Source organism: Malania oleifera, chromosome 8, assembly GCF_029873635.1.
Source record: "Malania oleifera isolate guangnan ecotype guangnan chromosome 8, ASM2987363v1, whole genome shotgun sequence".
In the NCBI taxonomy this organism is placed as follows: domain Eukaryota; kingdom Viridiplantae; phylum Streptophyta; class Magnoliopsida; order Santalales; family Ximeniaceae; genus Malania; species Malania oleifera.
The window spans coordinates 1,507,873-1,525,710 of record NC_080424.1 but is presented as its reverse complement, the minus strand read 5'-3'; the positions used below and the strand labels follow the sequence as shown (position 1 = coordinate 1,525,710).

Genomic DNA, 17,838 nt, shown 5'->3' with positions numbered 1-17,838 from the left:
ATTCAGTAATGAAAATTTGTCATTTGCTAGAAAGTGGTTAAGGGTTGATGAAAACAGAATGGAATTTCTGTATTTCTTGAATTCTGAATTATGTATATCCTAATCTTACAATATATAATACAATAAAATTTTCTTAACAAGGAAAAAATCTCCCTACAAAATAATATACAATCTTCTATATTTACCCACTTTCCTAATATACTCCATATTCCCATGGATACTCGGGATTTCAACACTCCCCCTCAAGTTGGATCATAGATATTAATCATCTCCAACTTGCTAATGAAATCATTAAGGTTCTGTTGTGCTAACCCTTTAGTAAAGATATCTGCAGTTTGTTCCTTGGTAGGTACGTAAGTTATATAGATGGTTCCTTCTTCAACCTTCTCTTTGATAAAATGTCGATCCACTTCCACATGTTTAGTCCTGTCATGTTGAACTGGATTGAGAGAGATACTGATGGTTGCTTTGCTGTCACAATAGAGTTTGATAGGAAATTTCACCGGATCTGTAGCTTTTCCAAGAGTTTTTGTAACCACAGTTCTTCACATATTCCTTGTGCAACTGCCCTGAATTCAGCTTTAGCATTACTTCGAGCCACTACATTCTTTTTTTGCTTCTCTAACTTACCAAATTTCCCCATACGAAGGTGCAATATCCGGTGGTAGACCTTCTATCTTCCACTGCCCAATCTGCATCTGTAAAAATTTCTACTTCCTTGCTTTCACATTTCTTGAAGAAGAGTCCTTTGTCCGGAGAGCCCTTAAGGTACCTGAGGATCTTGTACACAACATCTAGGTGAGTCTTTTTTGGTGAATGCATGTGTTGGCTTGCCACACTTACCGCAAATGTAATATCGGGTCTGGTATGTGATAGGTAGATTAGCTTACCAACCAATCTCTGATACCTCTCCTTTTCAACTGGTATTTCGCAGTCTTTGGCCCTTTTTATTGTTTTAATCGGGGTTTCACTAGGTTTGCATCCAAGCATGCGAGTTTCGGTTAGGAGATCAGTGATATACTTTCGCTGAGAGACACTGATACCCTTTTTTGATTTAGCAACTTCCATTCGCAAGAAATACCGCATTTGTCTCAAATCTTTAATTTCAAACTCAGTAGCTAGGATTTTCTTTAGTCTTTCCATTTCTACTGTATCATCCCCAGTTAGGATTATATCATCAACATACACTATTAGAATTGTTCTCTTATCACTTTCAGACTGTTGGAATAACATAGTGTGATCTGATTGCCCTTGTCGATATCGTTGGTTCTTTATTATTCTTGCAAATTTGTCGAACCATGCTCTGGGAGATTGCTTGAGTACATACAAGGGCTTCTTGAGTTTACATACTCTATTTTCTTCACCTTTCTTACTGAAACCTGGTGGTATCGTCATGTAGACTTCTTCTAACTTGCCATTTAGAAATGCATTCTTAATGTCGAGTTGCTGTGGTGGCCAATCTAAGTTAGCTGCCAAGGATGAGAGGACCTGAACTGTATTCAAGTTTGCCACTGGTGCAAATGTCTCCGTGTAGTCAGTGCCATAAGTCTGTGTAAATCCTTTTGCAACAAGTCTGACTTTATATCGTTCAACTGTTCCATTAGCTTTATATTTCACTGTGAAGACCCATTTGCAACCAACTGACTTCTTCCCTCTCGGAAAATTCATAACGTCCCAAGTTCCAATTTTCTCTAGGGCCCACATTTCCTCCATGACAGCCTCCCTCCATTCAGGAATTTCTAGGGATTTCTGAATATTGTTTGGAATTTTCATCCTGTCCAGGTTCAAGGTAAAAGTATGATATCCTGTAGACAAGCTTTTATAAGACATGTATTTATACCAGGGATATTGAGTACATGACCTGGTTTGTTTTCAGACTGCAATGGGTAAATTGATGTTATTAGGTGCAGACTTATCAGAAGGGAGCTCATGACCGTCTATTACCTGATCGGGATTGGGCGTGGACTCATGGTTGCTCGGAGCTATCACTGATTCCAACGCTCTTGGTGCCTTAGGTATGAGATTCTGTCTGTTCTTTGTGTTCAACTTTCTTGAGTAAACAAGTATTTCTTTGTTGTTTTGCTTTTTTGCATCTCCCCCTGAGGTTAAGTGATCTTTTGTGCATGACAGGTTAGGAAATGATGCAATGGTAGGCTCAGGAAATGATGCAATGGTAGACTCAGTGTATGACATGGATTCATCAACAGAGAAATCAAAGAACCGATCTTCACTCCATTTCTCCCCTTGAAGAGAGGGCTTTGGGAAGTAAGGAGTGGTTTCAAAGAACGTGACATCAAGGCTAACATACAATTTTTTCGTGATAGGATCATAACATTTGTAGCCTTTCTGACGAGAGTAACCAATAAAAACATACTTAATGGCACGGGGTTCCAATTTATCCCGATTGTGAGCATGAACATGAACAAATGCAATGCATCCAAAGATTTTCAGAGAGAAATTGGAGTGGGGCCTAGTGTTGGGTAACCATTCCTGGAGTTTCTAGAGAGGAGTTGCAAAAGAAAGGACTCGACTAGGCATTCGATTAATAAGATGTGTAGCTGTTAAAATGGTATCACCCCAAAAATATTTTTTCATGTTTGCAGTGAACATCAATGCCCGAGCTACTTCAAGAATATGCCTATTTTTACGTTCAGCAACCCCATTTTTTTGAGGGGTATCTAAACAAGAACTTTGATGAATAATTCCATTTTCTTAAAGATAATGTCCCCCATATATCATTGAAATATTCCGTACCATTATCAATACGTAGAATTTGAATGTGAGTTTGGAATTGTGTTTGAATCATGGAGTGGAAACTAGCGAAATGGAACGAACTTCAGTTTTATCTTTCAACAAGTAATCCCAACAAATACAAGTATGATCATCAATAAAAGTAACAAACCATCTTGTGCGAGTGTGATTAAGAGAATGTGAGGGCCCCCCCATAAATCACTGTGAATCATAGTAAAGGGTCTGGATGGTTTGTATGTGGATTTAGGAAAGGAATTACGTTGATGCTTTGCAAGTTCACAAAACTCATATTGAAATTCAGGAGACGTTTGATTTGAAAAAATGGAAGGAAATAAACGTCTTAGATATTGAAAATTTGGATGACCCATCCTAGAATGCCATAACAAAATTTCACTATCACTAGAAACAAATGTAGAATCACAAATAGCAGTTTTACATTGTTAGTAGTAGAGTCCCTCATACTCCGTAGCACTGCCAATTGTCTTCCTAGATGATAGGCCCTGAAAAACACAATGAGAGGGTAGAAATTTAGCAGAGCAATTGGAGTTTTTAGTCAACTGGCTAATGGATAGTAAGTTGCAGGATAAATTAGGAACATGAAGAACAGACTCTAGTGTGATGGAGTCAGAGAGCTGGATATTCCCTTTGCCCGTGACAGACGAGAGTGACCCATTTGCAATTTTAACTTTAAAATTTTCAGCACATGGTGAATATGATGAAAAAAGATGATAGGCATTGGTCATGTGGTTAGAAGCGCCAGAATCAATAATCCAAGGAGTTTTGGATTTAGAGGTTATATTCAAAGCTCGCAAAAAATTACCACTTTGGGCTAAAAAATCCGGAGAAGTATTTGAAGAAGAAGCTCCGTAATAAGAAGGTCTTGTCTGCCTCAACATGTTCTTATCAATCCCAATCTCTTTGTCAACGTCTTGCTCCAGTCTTTCCTTTTTTTCTTCTTCTTCCTCCTCTTGGCCACGCAATGCATTTCTTCCCCTTCTCATCCTACTCACGCTCCGTCGTTGCCAGTGACCACGAACGAGACGCGCAGGCGACGCTGACTGTTCGGAGAAATCACTCCCTAGTCTTTTTGAGCACATCGGTTCGATTGGTTCATGAACTAAGACGTATCTGCGAGGTTCGAGGGGGGTTTGATCCGTGCGACAGTTGATGCTCCTACTGGGTCCGCCGACCCAATAGCCGAATAGAGCAGTCGGCACTGGCGTAGCCACTGACTTGTCCTCCCTAACTCCGAGAAGATCCGTCATGTTGAGCGCGATGAGCATGTCGGTGGTCTCCTTGTCGACTTTAATCTCGTTGGTCTTGATGGCAGAGATGTTGGGTACGAAGTCCATGCACCTCTCGCGCTCTTCCTCTTGTAGCTTCAGAGAAATACCTCAAATGGGACCCTTCTGGATCCGCTTCATAAGGTGGGTGGAGAAGCCGACAATCTTGTTGTGAAGGCGCTTGGATGGCGTAGATCTAGGAGATGTGGCCTTCGCCCTTGACTCATTGTCAGGCAATGCGGCCAGGATGCTAGATTTATTTGCGTACGGGATCCCGCGATGACATCGACAGTGTGCCTGATACGTGCTAGCGTCGCCAGTCCAGAAGATGTCCTCTACGTCAAGCTCGTTGCCACTGCCGCCATCGACTACAGTTTTCGGTTGGGATAGAGAGCGGACGTCGAGGAATCGATCGAATGACGGAGCTGTGTTGTTGACGACGCCGTCTGCCATTGCTAACGAAGGTTTAGAAACCCTAGCTTTGATACCATGAAAACAGAATGGAATTTAATCGAATGGAATTTCTATATTTATTGAATTCTGAATTATGTACATCCTAATCTTACAATATATAATACAATCAAATATTCTAAACAAGGAAACAATCTCCCTACTGAATAATATACAATCTTCTACATATACCCACTTTCCTAATTTACTCCATATTCCCACAGATACTTGGGATTTCAACAATTGATAATTAATGACAATTCTTAGCTTGCTTCTTGTCTGCTTAGCCCTCTTGTTGATGTAGAAAGCCTCACAAGCTCATTGTGACTTAGTAGGCTCAATTAGTCTTTCTTCTTGTAGTTGGGAGAATTCACTTTGGGATTATGAGTAGTGGTGTTCTGGATTCATCCCATATCATTTTTCTTGAATGGAAGGCTGACAAAGAATTCTGGATTCATCCAAAGTGGGCTTGAACACTTCATGAATTCGCTGTGATTGTTCACATAGCTTATGTGGATCAGTTGGCCTATCACTTCTTCTAAGTCTGGGTGATGTGGAAGAGGTTGGGAGTTTTGGTCCACTGCAAGAGATTCGACCAGAATTTTGGCACCTGTTTCGTCCACTGGACTTTGTTTAAAGTGTTGGATAATATTGAACCCTATGATAGATCTTTGTCTGAAAGATTTGATCCAAAAAATGTGGATTTAATTAGACAACATGGATGGAGTTTAATGTAAATTGGGACACTCTTTAATTTGATCTCAAAATTTTCTCCATTAGCTGCTTTCCATTTGTCTTTTGGAAGTATTCTTGGTTTCAGGAAACTGCAAGCTGCTCTTGTATCAAAAAATGCAAAGACCTTAATTGGTTTTGAATACTTATTAGCTAGTACTAAAACTGGAGGAGAAGGTGAAACATAGTCACCTTTCTTGGATTGCGCCGACAATGAATCTTGTATGGAACAAAGATTGTGAACTTCATCTTTTGTTGATGCTATTGGATAGCACTCATTGTTAATAGCTTGAATGTGGGAACATTTTGGTCTTGGATTAATTTGATAGCATCTGAAATCTTCATCTTCTTCGTCTGAGGAATCCGATATGTCAAATTGCTCACTTTGCTGGAAAGTCAAGATGGATTTTCGTTTTGGTGATCATCTAGAGAGAAAATGAACTCAATGTCATTATCTGAATCCCAGTTTGAGACTTTGTGCAGCATCTCGATTAGCTTAACACTCTTTCGTCTTTGAGGACGTTTCTTTGCGTAATGCCCCTTTTGGTTGCAGATGTAACATCAGTGATCTTTTGGGTCTTTCCTATGCTTCTTCTTTTTAAGATATTTCTAGCATTTCTCTTTATGCTTGGATCTTTTAGGTTTTCTGGGATGAAAGAAATATTCTTTCTCCCTTACTGAACAAGAGCACTGCTTATCCTCTTTGCATTTGATAAGGAAATATTTTCTTTTGCATTCTTTGGATATCTTTATGCCTGCTTTCTGGATTCTTTTGTACATGTCATATTTTCTACAAAAGTACATCTAGATTCATGAGTGCAGTTTGATAGAGTTTGTCGAGGAAAGTATTTTCAAGTCTTTTTCCACTTATTTAAAGTTTTTAGAGAACTTCTTCTCCAAATGGATTAGGTAGACTGTTAAGGTATGCTTACTTGAGATTGATATCATCTGGTTCAGAGAGAGTGTAGTATCTTTCGAAGATGAGATTATAATGCTTATAAGATCTTTTCTTTTAAAAGAACAAGATTTGGTCTTTATATATTCTTCCTTGGATTGGGTAACATGGTCTTCCCATGCTTCACATAATTCTTCAATGATTGTGGAGATGAAGATATCAAGATTTGGAACTTATGATATCTATAATTGCTGATAGCCTCCAAAGATTTATCCACCAAATTCTGAGTCTGGCTATGAACTTAAGACAGTATTTCCTATGACTACCTTTAGTGTGATCCCTCTTTTTATCAATTTTTCTATGCACCAAGCATGGAGCTCAAGGATTTTATTCCTTCGCTCATTTGGTGGAATTCCTTCTAAGGATATGGCCGGTCTGTTACTATGTGAACCATTTGAGTTGTGCGTTGGGGTGGTAGATGAGGTGTTTCTTAAGAGATTGATGTTGTCATCTATTCCCTCATTGTCAGTGGGATTGTCATAGTTTGATCTGTGAGTAGATGGTTGGGTCATTATGGTGGCTCTAGAGGGCTGTATTTCTTCTTCAGATGAGCACTTAGATAGTTCATCCTCTATCAAGATGGGAAGTGCAGGAAGTAGATTTTCTTCTTTTGATTCTTGTCTTTGTGAAAGATCAACCATTGCTGTTAATATCTTGGAAATTGAATTTTTCTTTTTCCAAAAATCTGATGTGCAGCTCTTGTTTTGTAATGCTTGGCTCACCAAGCTTTTGTTTGTCCCTTTTCTGTGTTGTGGAGGCTATCGTTGTTTCAACCCTTTGGGTTTGGGTTGGCTATTGAGTATGTTGCCTCTTTTTCAAATGAAGAAAAGAGTTGCTACCCTAAATGCCAGAGTGGATGGTAGAAATAAGGGGTCTATTCTTATATGTCTGTGTTGTTGTTGCTGGTTTTGCTTAAGATAATTTAGCTGAGCTTTAAGATGTTGCATTTTTGCTTCTTTATTTCTGAATGCAAGTGAGAATGCTGACATGTGTTGAATCATTTGCATAAGTTCTTCATGAATCCTCTATATATGATTCTAACATTTGTCAATAAGAATGATTGTAATATTAAATTTATTCTCAACTTTGTTGGCGAGCTCCCTCTGGTTGTCAATGATTTGTTGCAGCATCCTATTCTGTGTAAGGGCATTCTCTGATTGCCAATTAAGAGTTGCCTTAGCTGGAGAAACTTGTTTAGTAGATCTGTCTGTATTGACGATAATTGGATATCTGACCTTCTAGGAATGTTCTATTTTTCGACGTTGTATCTTCATATTCTGATGCTGGGAAATCATCATCATATTTTGAAGGTTCTCCTAGCAAGCCAACTGTTGGGTCTTTGACTTCGTACGTCTTTCTGAGCTTCTATTGGACATTTTTCTTCTTTTTTCACCTTCTTTTGTTGTTGTCCTTAGAATCATAAATGGGGCCCTTCAGGCGTTTGTCACATGTGTAACCAACATTGAACCATTTATGGCCATCACTGATGATGGTTTTGTAGACTGGAAGGCTGTATCCTTTGAAGTACAAGATTGGGACTTGAGACCCTAGAGATGTTGGATCAGCCAGATCTATGGTACTAGTGGATGGGTTGATCATCACCTTTTGTATCCTTGGAGATGTTGGTAATTTTTATGAAGTTGAATCATCATGGTAGGAAAGGCATGCTAGGAATTTGAGTTTGTCGCAGATTCCTAACTATTTGGGAAGGAGATGTGAACATCACCATTTTGCATGGTTTTATAAGGGGAGGGGGGGGGGGTCATGAAGTATAACTGGTTTGGGGATGTGATGTAGCTGTTCGTACTTGGTGATCTAAAGGACTCTAGAAGGAGCTTGAGTAGCTCTTCTCTGGGTAACTATTCTGGAATATTGACATGGCTTGGGACAAGGGTGGTATCATAATTAACAAATAGAGCATCTGGGTTTTCTCAGGAGGTTGCCAAATCAAAGGAATAATTTGGAGTCTGTAGACCATTCGGTGATGAAGGGCGGCTGCAACAAAATTAGAGATCTAGGGTGCTTTGGCAATTTGAACCTGAACTTTGAGAGCACTTCTCATATTCAGGTCTGATAAGTGCATGCAGAAACCTGCATTTAGTGTTGTTTGCATAGTAGCAATGCTAGCATTCTCGTACTTGGAGAGTCAAGGAGCGCAATTTTGGATCTGACAAGGAGACCTTTCATTCTACGGAAGGTAAGGTATATCTTGACCGCACCTATATGAATATGGGAGTATCTTAGTTTGTGATACCTTTGTGGAAGATCCAAACTAAACTCTAGGGTGACGAACTGTTCTACTTCGGTTGCTAAGTGTTGGTTGGAATCAAAAGTTGAAGCTTTAATAATCTCCTTAGCCCCCATTTGGGAGCATTTAAAAACAAGTGCTTACAATACTTATCACTTAAAATAAGTACTTTTACAAAAAAACAGTGGCATTTGACTTTTATTATAACAAGCACTTATTACAAGTGTGTTTTAGGACTACTTTTTTGAGAACTATTTAAATGAATTTTGAGAAGCAATCTAAGATAGTTTTTTGGCCACTTATGGCACTATTCATAGGCAGGGTCAATTTTATAAATATAAGAAAATTTAGTGGCTATTTTATAATTTAAAAAATACATTAGAAGATAATCGTATACTATTTTATTATGTATTATAATATATTAATTATTAATGAAACATAATTCAAATCTAGAATGAAGAAAAAGAACCTTCTATTAATTAAATTAATGTTAAAAATTAAAAATACTAATTTAACTATAATATATTATTTTAAATTAAATTAATATGATAATTATATGTTATAAATATAAATTAAGAACAAGATTATTGTTAATCAAAAAATAATATCATATTATTTTAACTTGATAAAAATATTTAAATATTAATTAAAAAATAACCATATATAATTTTATTATGCATTATAACCTCTTAATTAGTAATAAAATATAATTAAATTTTGAAATGAATAAAAAAACGATCTATAAATTTAAATTAACATTAAATAAACAAAAAAAATTAATTTAGTTATTAATACTTATTTTTAACATAAATTAATGAGATAATCATATGTTATAAATATACATTAATAACAAGATTATTTTTAATTAATATATAATAATATTATATTATTTTAGTTAATAGAAATTTTTAAAATTTTAAATAAAAAATTAATATAATCATCATTTAAATTTCTAATTATAAAATTTTTAATATTATTATTTAAAATATATTTAAAAAATAACTATATATTATTTTACTATGTATTATGACATATTAGTTATTATAATTCAATTTTGGATTGAACAAGAACTATTTATTAATTTAAATTAACATTTAATAAATTAAAATTTTGAATTTAGTTAGTCATATTATTTTATCATAATTTAATATGATGGTAATATGTTATAAATATACATTAATAACAAGAGTATTATTAATTAAAAATAATAATTTTATATTATTTTAGAATAAAAATATTTAAATTTAAATTTTAAATAGTTAAAATAATTATGAATGAAATTGTTAATGAAAATATTAATATTTTTTATTTAAAATATATTTACAAATAATCATATAGTACCCTATGATAAAAGTAAGTATCTATATACCACTTATTTTAAATACATCAAATACCATTTATCACTTTCAACACTTTCCTAATTCAGCAGTTACTATCGTACTTATTAAATTTAGGACTTTTTCTGAAAAACACTTCTGAATAAGTGGCTCCAAACGATCCCTTAACTCCTTTTGGTACAGTAGTCTTGTTAGTGATCTTGAAAAGGGCTAAGGATACTTGGTTTTGTCATGGACATAGTATGGGTTTGTGATTTGGGGATTCTTGGTTTGGAGAACTAGATCATCTTTAGGGACATAATCTATCTCATACATGTAGTCAAAATGATCTAGGTTGAATAAAGATGAAGGTCTGGGAGAAGAGTTGAAGGATTGAGACGGAGTGATCATAGCTCTAGAAGATATGATTACTTAATTGACATGTTTAGAACCTCTTCTTACTACCTATGAATATTGGATCTCTTGCTCACTTTATGAAGCGATAAAGCGCTGAATCAATTTAAGTATTCCTAATCCATTTCTATCATCAGAGAAGCCAACTCTGCCTGACCAAAACACCACCACTCCACGGCCTTTCAACAGGTCAAGGCACCTTAGGTCTTATTCTCTAATAATTTCAATGAAAAGGAGTGCTTAGAAAGAAGCATTATGTTTGGCTTTGTTCATCACTGTTTTGATGTTGAGGATCCACATGAATTGTGACAACCACAGAGCATATTGAATTAGAATAAGAACCTCTGTTATGAGCAAAGAGATCCATCACTCCTTTGGAGGCCCTGAAGGGATCTTTAAACTGTCGTGGCTTAGATAGAGGATTTTAATGCAATTTTAGTTGGGTTTGTGGAGTTACCTCTTCACCTTTGCAAATAGACAATCTTTCTATTTAAAGTCATTAGAAAGAAATGCCTTGCTCAATGAGGGTTCTTTGTGTCTAAACAATTCAGTTTCTCTATGTCAAGTTTTGAATTTTAACATTAGTTTTTTTTCTTGCCTTTAAATTGAAATATTACTGAAATTCAATCAAGATTATAAATCGACACTTTTCCGTTTTCCCCTTGATGCTTAATCTCATGTTGCAACTTGCAATCTTCTTTTTGAAGGTTCATTTATCTTTACTATATTTGATTTTATTCTTCTCTAGACATGATTGACTTTCTTAAAATAATGTCTAGAATTTAATCTAGATTGTTACCCAAGCTCCAAATTCTTCTCTTTCAAATTCTTCTCCTTCTTGGATTAGAATTTACTTATTACTGTTATGAATAGCAAAATGTGATCTTTTATTTGACTAAAGCTTGTGGGAGGGCTGCATTTTTTCTGCTATTATACTTCAAATATGGTTTAGAGTGTATTTTCCTTCTTGTTGAATATGGATTATGGTCCCTTCACCCATAGAACTTATGAGTTATGTAACACTAATACCACTATTTTTATAATAATGAATCAACATGAAAAGAAGTATTTAAAAAAAATATTATTTACAAAAAACAGATATCCTTACTGAATATTTGATGGGGCGTCCCCTATGAGCGATGCGTTGCACTTGAACCACTTGGGTGTAGCGAAAAGTGGGCGAGGGTGGGCTAGGTCGTTGCCCCGAAGTGACGCGCCGTGTCGGTGCCCGGGTACGGTGTCAAATATGCAAGGGTTCCTGCATCATTCTGGACGTGGACAGGTAAAGACGTTAGTTCAGGAAACTAGGATTAGATTAGCAACTTGGAATATAGGGACACCTACGGGTAAAAGCATGGAAATTGTGGATACAATGGTTAGAAGAAGAATTAATATATTTTGCTTTCAAGAAACTAAGTGGGTGGGGGAGAAAGTTAGAGAAATTGATAAATCATGATTTAAACTTTGGTACACTGGAAAAGAAAAACATAAGAATGGATTAGGCATTATTATAGACAAAAATTTAAAAGATAGCGTTGTGGATGTAACTAGAGTAAGGGATAGAATTATAAAAATTAAGATGGTATTAGGACAAGAGATAATAAATATCATTAGTGCTTATAGTCCTCAAGTTGGCTTAGCAGAAAATCTTAAGAGACAATTTTGGGAAGATATGGATAGTATTATACAAGGCATACCGGGGACTGAGAAAATATTTATAGGAGGAGATCTAAATGGACACATTGGAAGAGATAATAAAAATTATGAGAGGATACATAGAGGATATTGATATGGAGACAAAAATGAGTCTGGGGAGATGATTTTAGACTTTGCTATGTCATATGATTTTAGTATAATGAATACTTGCTTTAAGAAGAGAGAAGAACACTTAATAACCTTTAAAAGTGGACAAAATAGAAGTCAAATAGATTTTTTTTTAACTAGGAGGGTAGATCGTTTATCATGCAAGGATTGTAAAGTTATTCTAGGTGAAAGCCTAACCACACAACATAGAGTCTTAGTGTTAGATATATGCATTAAAAAATGGAAGAAAAATGATAAAATAAACCAGTGTAGGAGAACTAGATGGTGGAACCTAAAAGGAGAAAATATAATAAAATTTAAAGATAAAATGATCAAAGATGAGGATTGGACCTCAGAGGATGGGATAGATACTAATACTCTTTGGAATAGATTAGCTAGCTCTATTAAAAAGATAGCAAAAGAGATTTTAGGTGAATCAAGGGGAAGATTTTCGAATAGCAAAGAAAGTTGGTGGTGGGATAAAGATGTACAAAAAATCATAAAGACAAAAAGAATTTGGTATAAAACGTGACAAAAATGTAGAAACAGAGATAACTTCGAAAAATATAAGGAGGCAAGAAAAGATGCAAAAAGGGCCGTTAGTGAAGCTAAATATAGATCATTTAATAGTTTGTATGATAGATTAGATACAAAAGAAGAGGAAAGAGATATATTTAAACTTGCTAAAGCTAGAGAAAGGAAGAGCAAGGACTTGGAAAATGTAAAATGTATAAAAAGTGAGGATGATATTGTCTTGGTTAAGGACGAAGATATTAAAGAAAGATGGCGAAGTTACTTTAGTAAGTTGTTTAATGAAAACCAAATAGAAGGCTTAAACTTAGAATTGTCAAATGAGGAAAAGATTAAAAATATGAGATTTATTCGTAAAATTAGAGTTAACGAAGTTAAGTTTGCACTAAAAAAGATGAAAAATGGGAAAGCTTTGGGATCAGATAACATCCCAAATGAAGTTTGGAAATGCTTAGGTGATAACGGAATTATATGGTTAATTAATTTATTTAATACAATTATAAAAATTTAAAAAATGCCAGATGAATGGAGGAAAAGCACTTTAATACCCATATAGAAAAATAAAGGAGATATTCAAAATTGTAATAACTATCGTGGAATTAAACTTATGAGTCATACGATGAAACTATGAGAAAGATTAGTTGAACAAAGATTAAGGTTAGAAACGAAGGTCTCAGAAAATCAATTTGGTTTTATGCCTAGGAGATCTACCACAAAAGCTATATATCTTTTAAGAAGATTAATGGAAAAGTTTAGGGAAAAAAAGAAGGATTTGCATATGATATTTATTGACCTTGAGAAAGCATATGATAGGATGCCTAGGGAAGTTCTATGATGGGTTTTAGAAAAAAAGGGTGCATGTAGTAGGTATACTGATGTCATTAAGGATATGTACGATGGAGTAATGACTAGAGTAAGGACTATAGATGGAGTCACTAGATATTTTCCAATCACCATAGGTGTACATCAAGGATCTGCTTTGAGTCCTTATCTTTTTGCTTTAGTGATGGACTAATTGACTAAGAGTATTCAAAAAGAGGTTCCATGGTGTATGTTGTTTGCAGATGATATTGTATTAATTGATGAAACTATGGACGAAGTAGAGGCTGAGTTAGAATTATGGAGAGAAGCTTTGGAATCTAGAAGCTTTAAGATAAGTAGAAATAAAACAGAATATATGAAATGTAATTTTAGTAATGATAGGAGGAATATTGGAGACAAAGTTAAACTTGATGATGAAGAAATAAATAGCACTTGCAGATTTCGATACCTTGGATCTATTATGCAAGCTGAAGGAGAAATTGAAAATGATGTAATGCATAGAGTTAAAGTAGGTTGGGTAAAATGGAGAAGTGCTTCAAGTGTGCTATGTGATCGTAGAATACCCTTATCTTTTTTCTTTAGTGATGGACCAATTGACTAAGAGTATTCAAAAGGAGGTTCCGTGGTATATGTTGTTTGCAGATGATATTGTATTAATTGATGAAACTAGGGACGAAATAGAGGCTGAGTTAGAATTATGGAGAGAAGCTTTGGAATCTAGAAACTTTAAGATATGTATAAATAAAACAGAATATATGAAATGTAATTTTAGTAATGATAGGAGGAATATTGGAGACAAAGTTAAACTTGATGATGAAGAAATAAATAGCACTTACAGATTTCGATACCTTGGATTTATTATGCAAGCTGAAGGAGAAATTGAAAATGATGTAATGCATAGAGTTAAAGCAGGTTGGGTAAAATGGAGAAGTGCTTCAAGTGTGCTATGTGATCGTAGAATATTCTTATCTTTTTTCTTTAGTGATGGACCAATTGACTAAGAGTACTCAAAAGGAGGTTCCGTGGTGTATGTTGTTTGCAGATGATATTGTATTAATTGATGAAATTAGGGACAAAGTAGAGGCTGAGTTAGAATTATGGAGAGAAGCTTTGGAATCTAGAAACTTTAAGATATGTAGAAATAAAACAGAATATATGAAATGTAATTTTAGTAATGATAGGAGGAATATTGGAGACAAAGTTAAACTTGATGATGAAGAAATAAATAGAACTTACAGATTTCGATACCTTGGATCTATTATGCAAGCTGAAGGAGAAATTGAAAATGATGTAATGCATAGAGTTAAAGTAGGTTGGGTAAAATGGAGAAGTGCTTCAAGTGTGCTATGTGATCGTAGAATACCCTTATCTTTTTTCTTTAGTGATGGACCAATTGACTAAGAGTATTCAAAAAGAGGTTCTGTGGTGTATGTTGTTTGCAGATGATATTGTATTAATTGATGAAATTAGGGATGAAGTAGAGGCTGAGTTAGAATTACGGAGAGAAGCTTTGGAATCTAGAAGCTTTAAGATAAGTAGAAATAAAACAGAATATATAAAATGTAATTTTAGTAATGATAGGAGGAATATTGCAGACAAAGTTAAACTTGATGATGAAGAAATAAATAGCACTTGCAGATTTTGATACCTTGGATCCATTATGCAAGCTGAAAGAGAAATTGAAAATGATGTTATGCATAGAGTTAAAGCAGGTTGGGTAAAATGGAAAAGTGCTTTAAGTGTGCTATGTGATCGTAGAATACCCTTAAAATTGAAAGGGAAGTTTTATAGGACAGCTGTAAGACCAGCTATGCTATATGGATCGGAATGTTGGGCGACGAAGAAACATAATATTCAAAAAGTAAAAGTTGTTGAGATGAGGATGCTTAGATGGATGAGTGGTATAACATTGAAAGATAAATTAAGTAATGAACATATTCGTGGTAAGTTAGCTGTAGCTTCTATAGAAGATAAGATAAAGGAGGGACGACTCAGATGGTATGGACACTTGTAACGTAGGCCTTATAGTGCACCTGTGAGGAAGAGTGACATAGTTACTGTGGGGGGCAGTAGATGGGTAGGGGTAGACTAAAAATAACTTGAGAGGAGATAGTGAGTAAGGATTTAATATCCTTGAATCTATCAAAAGAAATGGTTCATGATCGCATAAATGTGCAGAAAATGATTATAGCCGACCCCAGTTAGTAGGAATAAGGCTTGGTTTTGTTGTTGTACAGAAAACTGATATTATTGTGTGCCTTCCACTTGTGCTTTATCCTGATCTTTTATCCCCTCTATATCAGTTACATGCCTGCAATTGATATTTCTTTTTAAATTGTTTGTAGATCCAGGAGTTTCTTGTCTTGGGACGGCAGAACTTGACTGAACTGAGGGACAGCATCTATTGTTTAACGGATGAGATTATGCGGAGAGCTGGGCAATATGATCCTTCTGGATATTTCCTCATTGAAGTAAATGTCTAAATTCATCCATCTATTCCTTTTTAAAGGAAAGATAATTTTTAAATATATCTAATTGAATGCTCTCTGTAGAATGTGTTTTGCAATGATTTGAGAGATCCCACTGCCATAGACTACAGTGAACCAATATTTGATTGGCTTACAAACTCCAAGGATGAAGCACTTGCAAAATGGGGATGCATTGTGACTGGTGAATTGCAAGAGAAGCAAAAGGGAATATTAGGTGAACCAAGAGTCTCACAGTTGCCTTCCTTCAAATCTGTTGACATGCAGAAGACACGGTTTTGTGACTTGAGATTTCGACTTGGTGCTGGATATCTATATTGTCACCAGGTACTTGATCCTTGATTTTCACTTTATTTACAAACAAATTATGAGAGCTGGATATTGCTTTAGGCAAGCACGTTTTTCATAGATTCTTGATTAATTTTATTTCTTTTCCCCCCAATAATGAATCATTGATATCTCTTAGAAATTTCTTTAATTGTACCCTGAAGGTTCAGTTTCTCAGTTGATTTCTTTAGTTTCATATTTTTTTTTATTGATGCTCGTCATTCAAAATTCCCGCGTGTTTTCATTTTGTTTTAAATCATTCTCTCTTTGACAAACACCCCCACCCCACTTTTTGGCTTGCTCATGCTCCATGCCATTCCCATTTCAAGCAACTATGACTGAAAAAAAAAATATAAAAAGCTTTCATTACCTCGTGAAGTAAAATTTTTCCCAATCTGTTCTAACCTTCCTATGAGTCCTGTTTTAAAAAACAAAAGATAAAAAATTCTAGCCGAATTTGTATTGGCATGAGGTCATTATTCTGCCTTGCATTTTCTCACTCTAGCACCCTATTACTCAAACTCTTGGCGCATGGATAACATTTGTCCTGTTTTGTATTTTGTGGAAGGTTTTTTTTTTTTTTTTTTGTGCTTATTTATTTATTTATTTTGGTGGGTTTTGGTGTTTGAACGGGAATGATTGTTTTCTGCAGGGAGACTGCAAACACATGATCGTTATTAGAGACATGAGGTTGATTCATCCAGAGGACGTGAACAACCAGGCAGCTTATCCAATAGCAACATTTCAGCAAAAATCAAGGTTCCGGAAATGCTCTGTTTGCAAAATTTTCAGAGCTAAAAAGGTGACAGTAAATGATAAGTGGGCTCGGGAGAACCCCTGTTATTTTTGTGAAAATTGCTACTTCCTCCTCCACTACTCGGAAGACGGGTCTCTGCTGTATAATGAGTTTTCAGTATATGATTATTTTCACGACTAATTGCTCTAATGTATTTATATATATACATGGGTCTCTGTTGTTATTTAGGTTGATTTATAAAGAATGTGTGCAGTGTTAGCTGGAACTGCTTGCCATAATATTTCTGTTTGATATTGATGTGCCCAAAGCGTGGGAATGTCTAGTGTTTGGGTGCCTGGAATCGATCCTAGAAATTCCTGGACCCTGGATGAACTATTCTCGATTCACGCATTTGGATTGTAAAATTCACGCATATACTGGGCAACGCCTCAAACCAAAAATTTTTCTTTGGTACCTACCAATGCTGTCCCTAATTTTTCCCTTCATTTCAAAAACAGCTTTTTGAACCCCAGCAATCAAAATCTCCCCTTTCCTCGCATTTGGGTTTTGGACACCTCCCAAGCCCCATTCTGAACCCATCTCCCTTCTCTCTTGGTTAATCTCTCTCCACACAACATTATTTGCATCTGGCAGATAGTTATTTGTTACTTTTTTTTTTTTCAGCTTCAATTTATTTTTGCTGTTAACCACTTTGTCTCTTGTTTATCATCATATTAGGCTCTTATCCTATACCTTATAGACAACTTTTATTGGTCTTGTTCCTAGTCTCATGCATAATATGACATTTGTTACTCTAAACTTCTTTCCCTGATCCCATAAAATTCTTGATTAGACGTGCTTAAGCTTCCGTTTAATGGTTTGTACTTCACCTTCAACCCATTCAATTCTCTTAACAGACCCTCTACCATTCATTTCAAAAGCACATTTGCTACTTTACTGTAGGTGTTCTAAAATAGAATTTGT

The 17,838-nt window shown here is 35.2% G+C and overlaps 1 protein-coding gene across 3 annotated transcripts in view; it reads left to right on the top strand.

The window, feature by feature from the left end:
* The window catches only part of LOC131162094 (snRNA-activating protein complex subunit), a 61,294-nt gene extending 44,154 nt beyond the window's left edge, over positions 1-17,140 (top strand). For all 3 annotated transcript variants that reach the window (XM_058118246.1, XM_058118244.1, XM_058118243.1), the window contains exons 10-12: positions 15,651-15,776; positions 15,858-16,118; positions 16,771-17,140. In XM_058118246.1, coding sequence (XP_057974229.1) covers positions 15,651-15,776; positions 15,858-16,118; positions 16,771-17,055 — 672 coding nt within the window. In that variant the 3' untranslated portion in view covers positions 17,056-17,140. The remainder of the gene's footprint in view (positions 1-15,650; positions 15,777-15,857; positions 16,119-16,770) is intronic.
* The last annotated feature ends 698 nt before the right edge of the window (positions 17,141-17,838 follow it).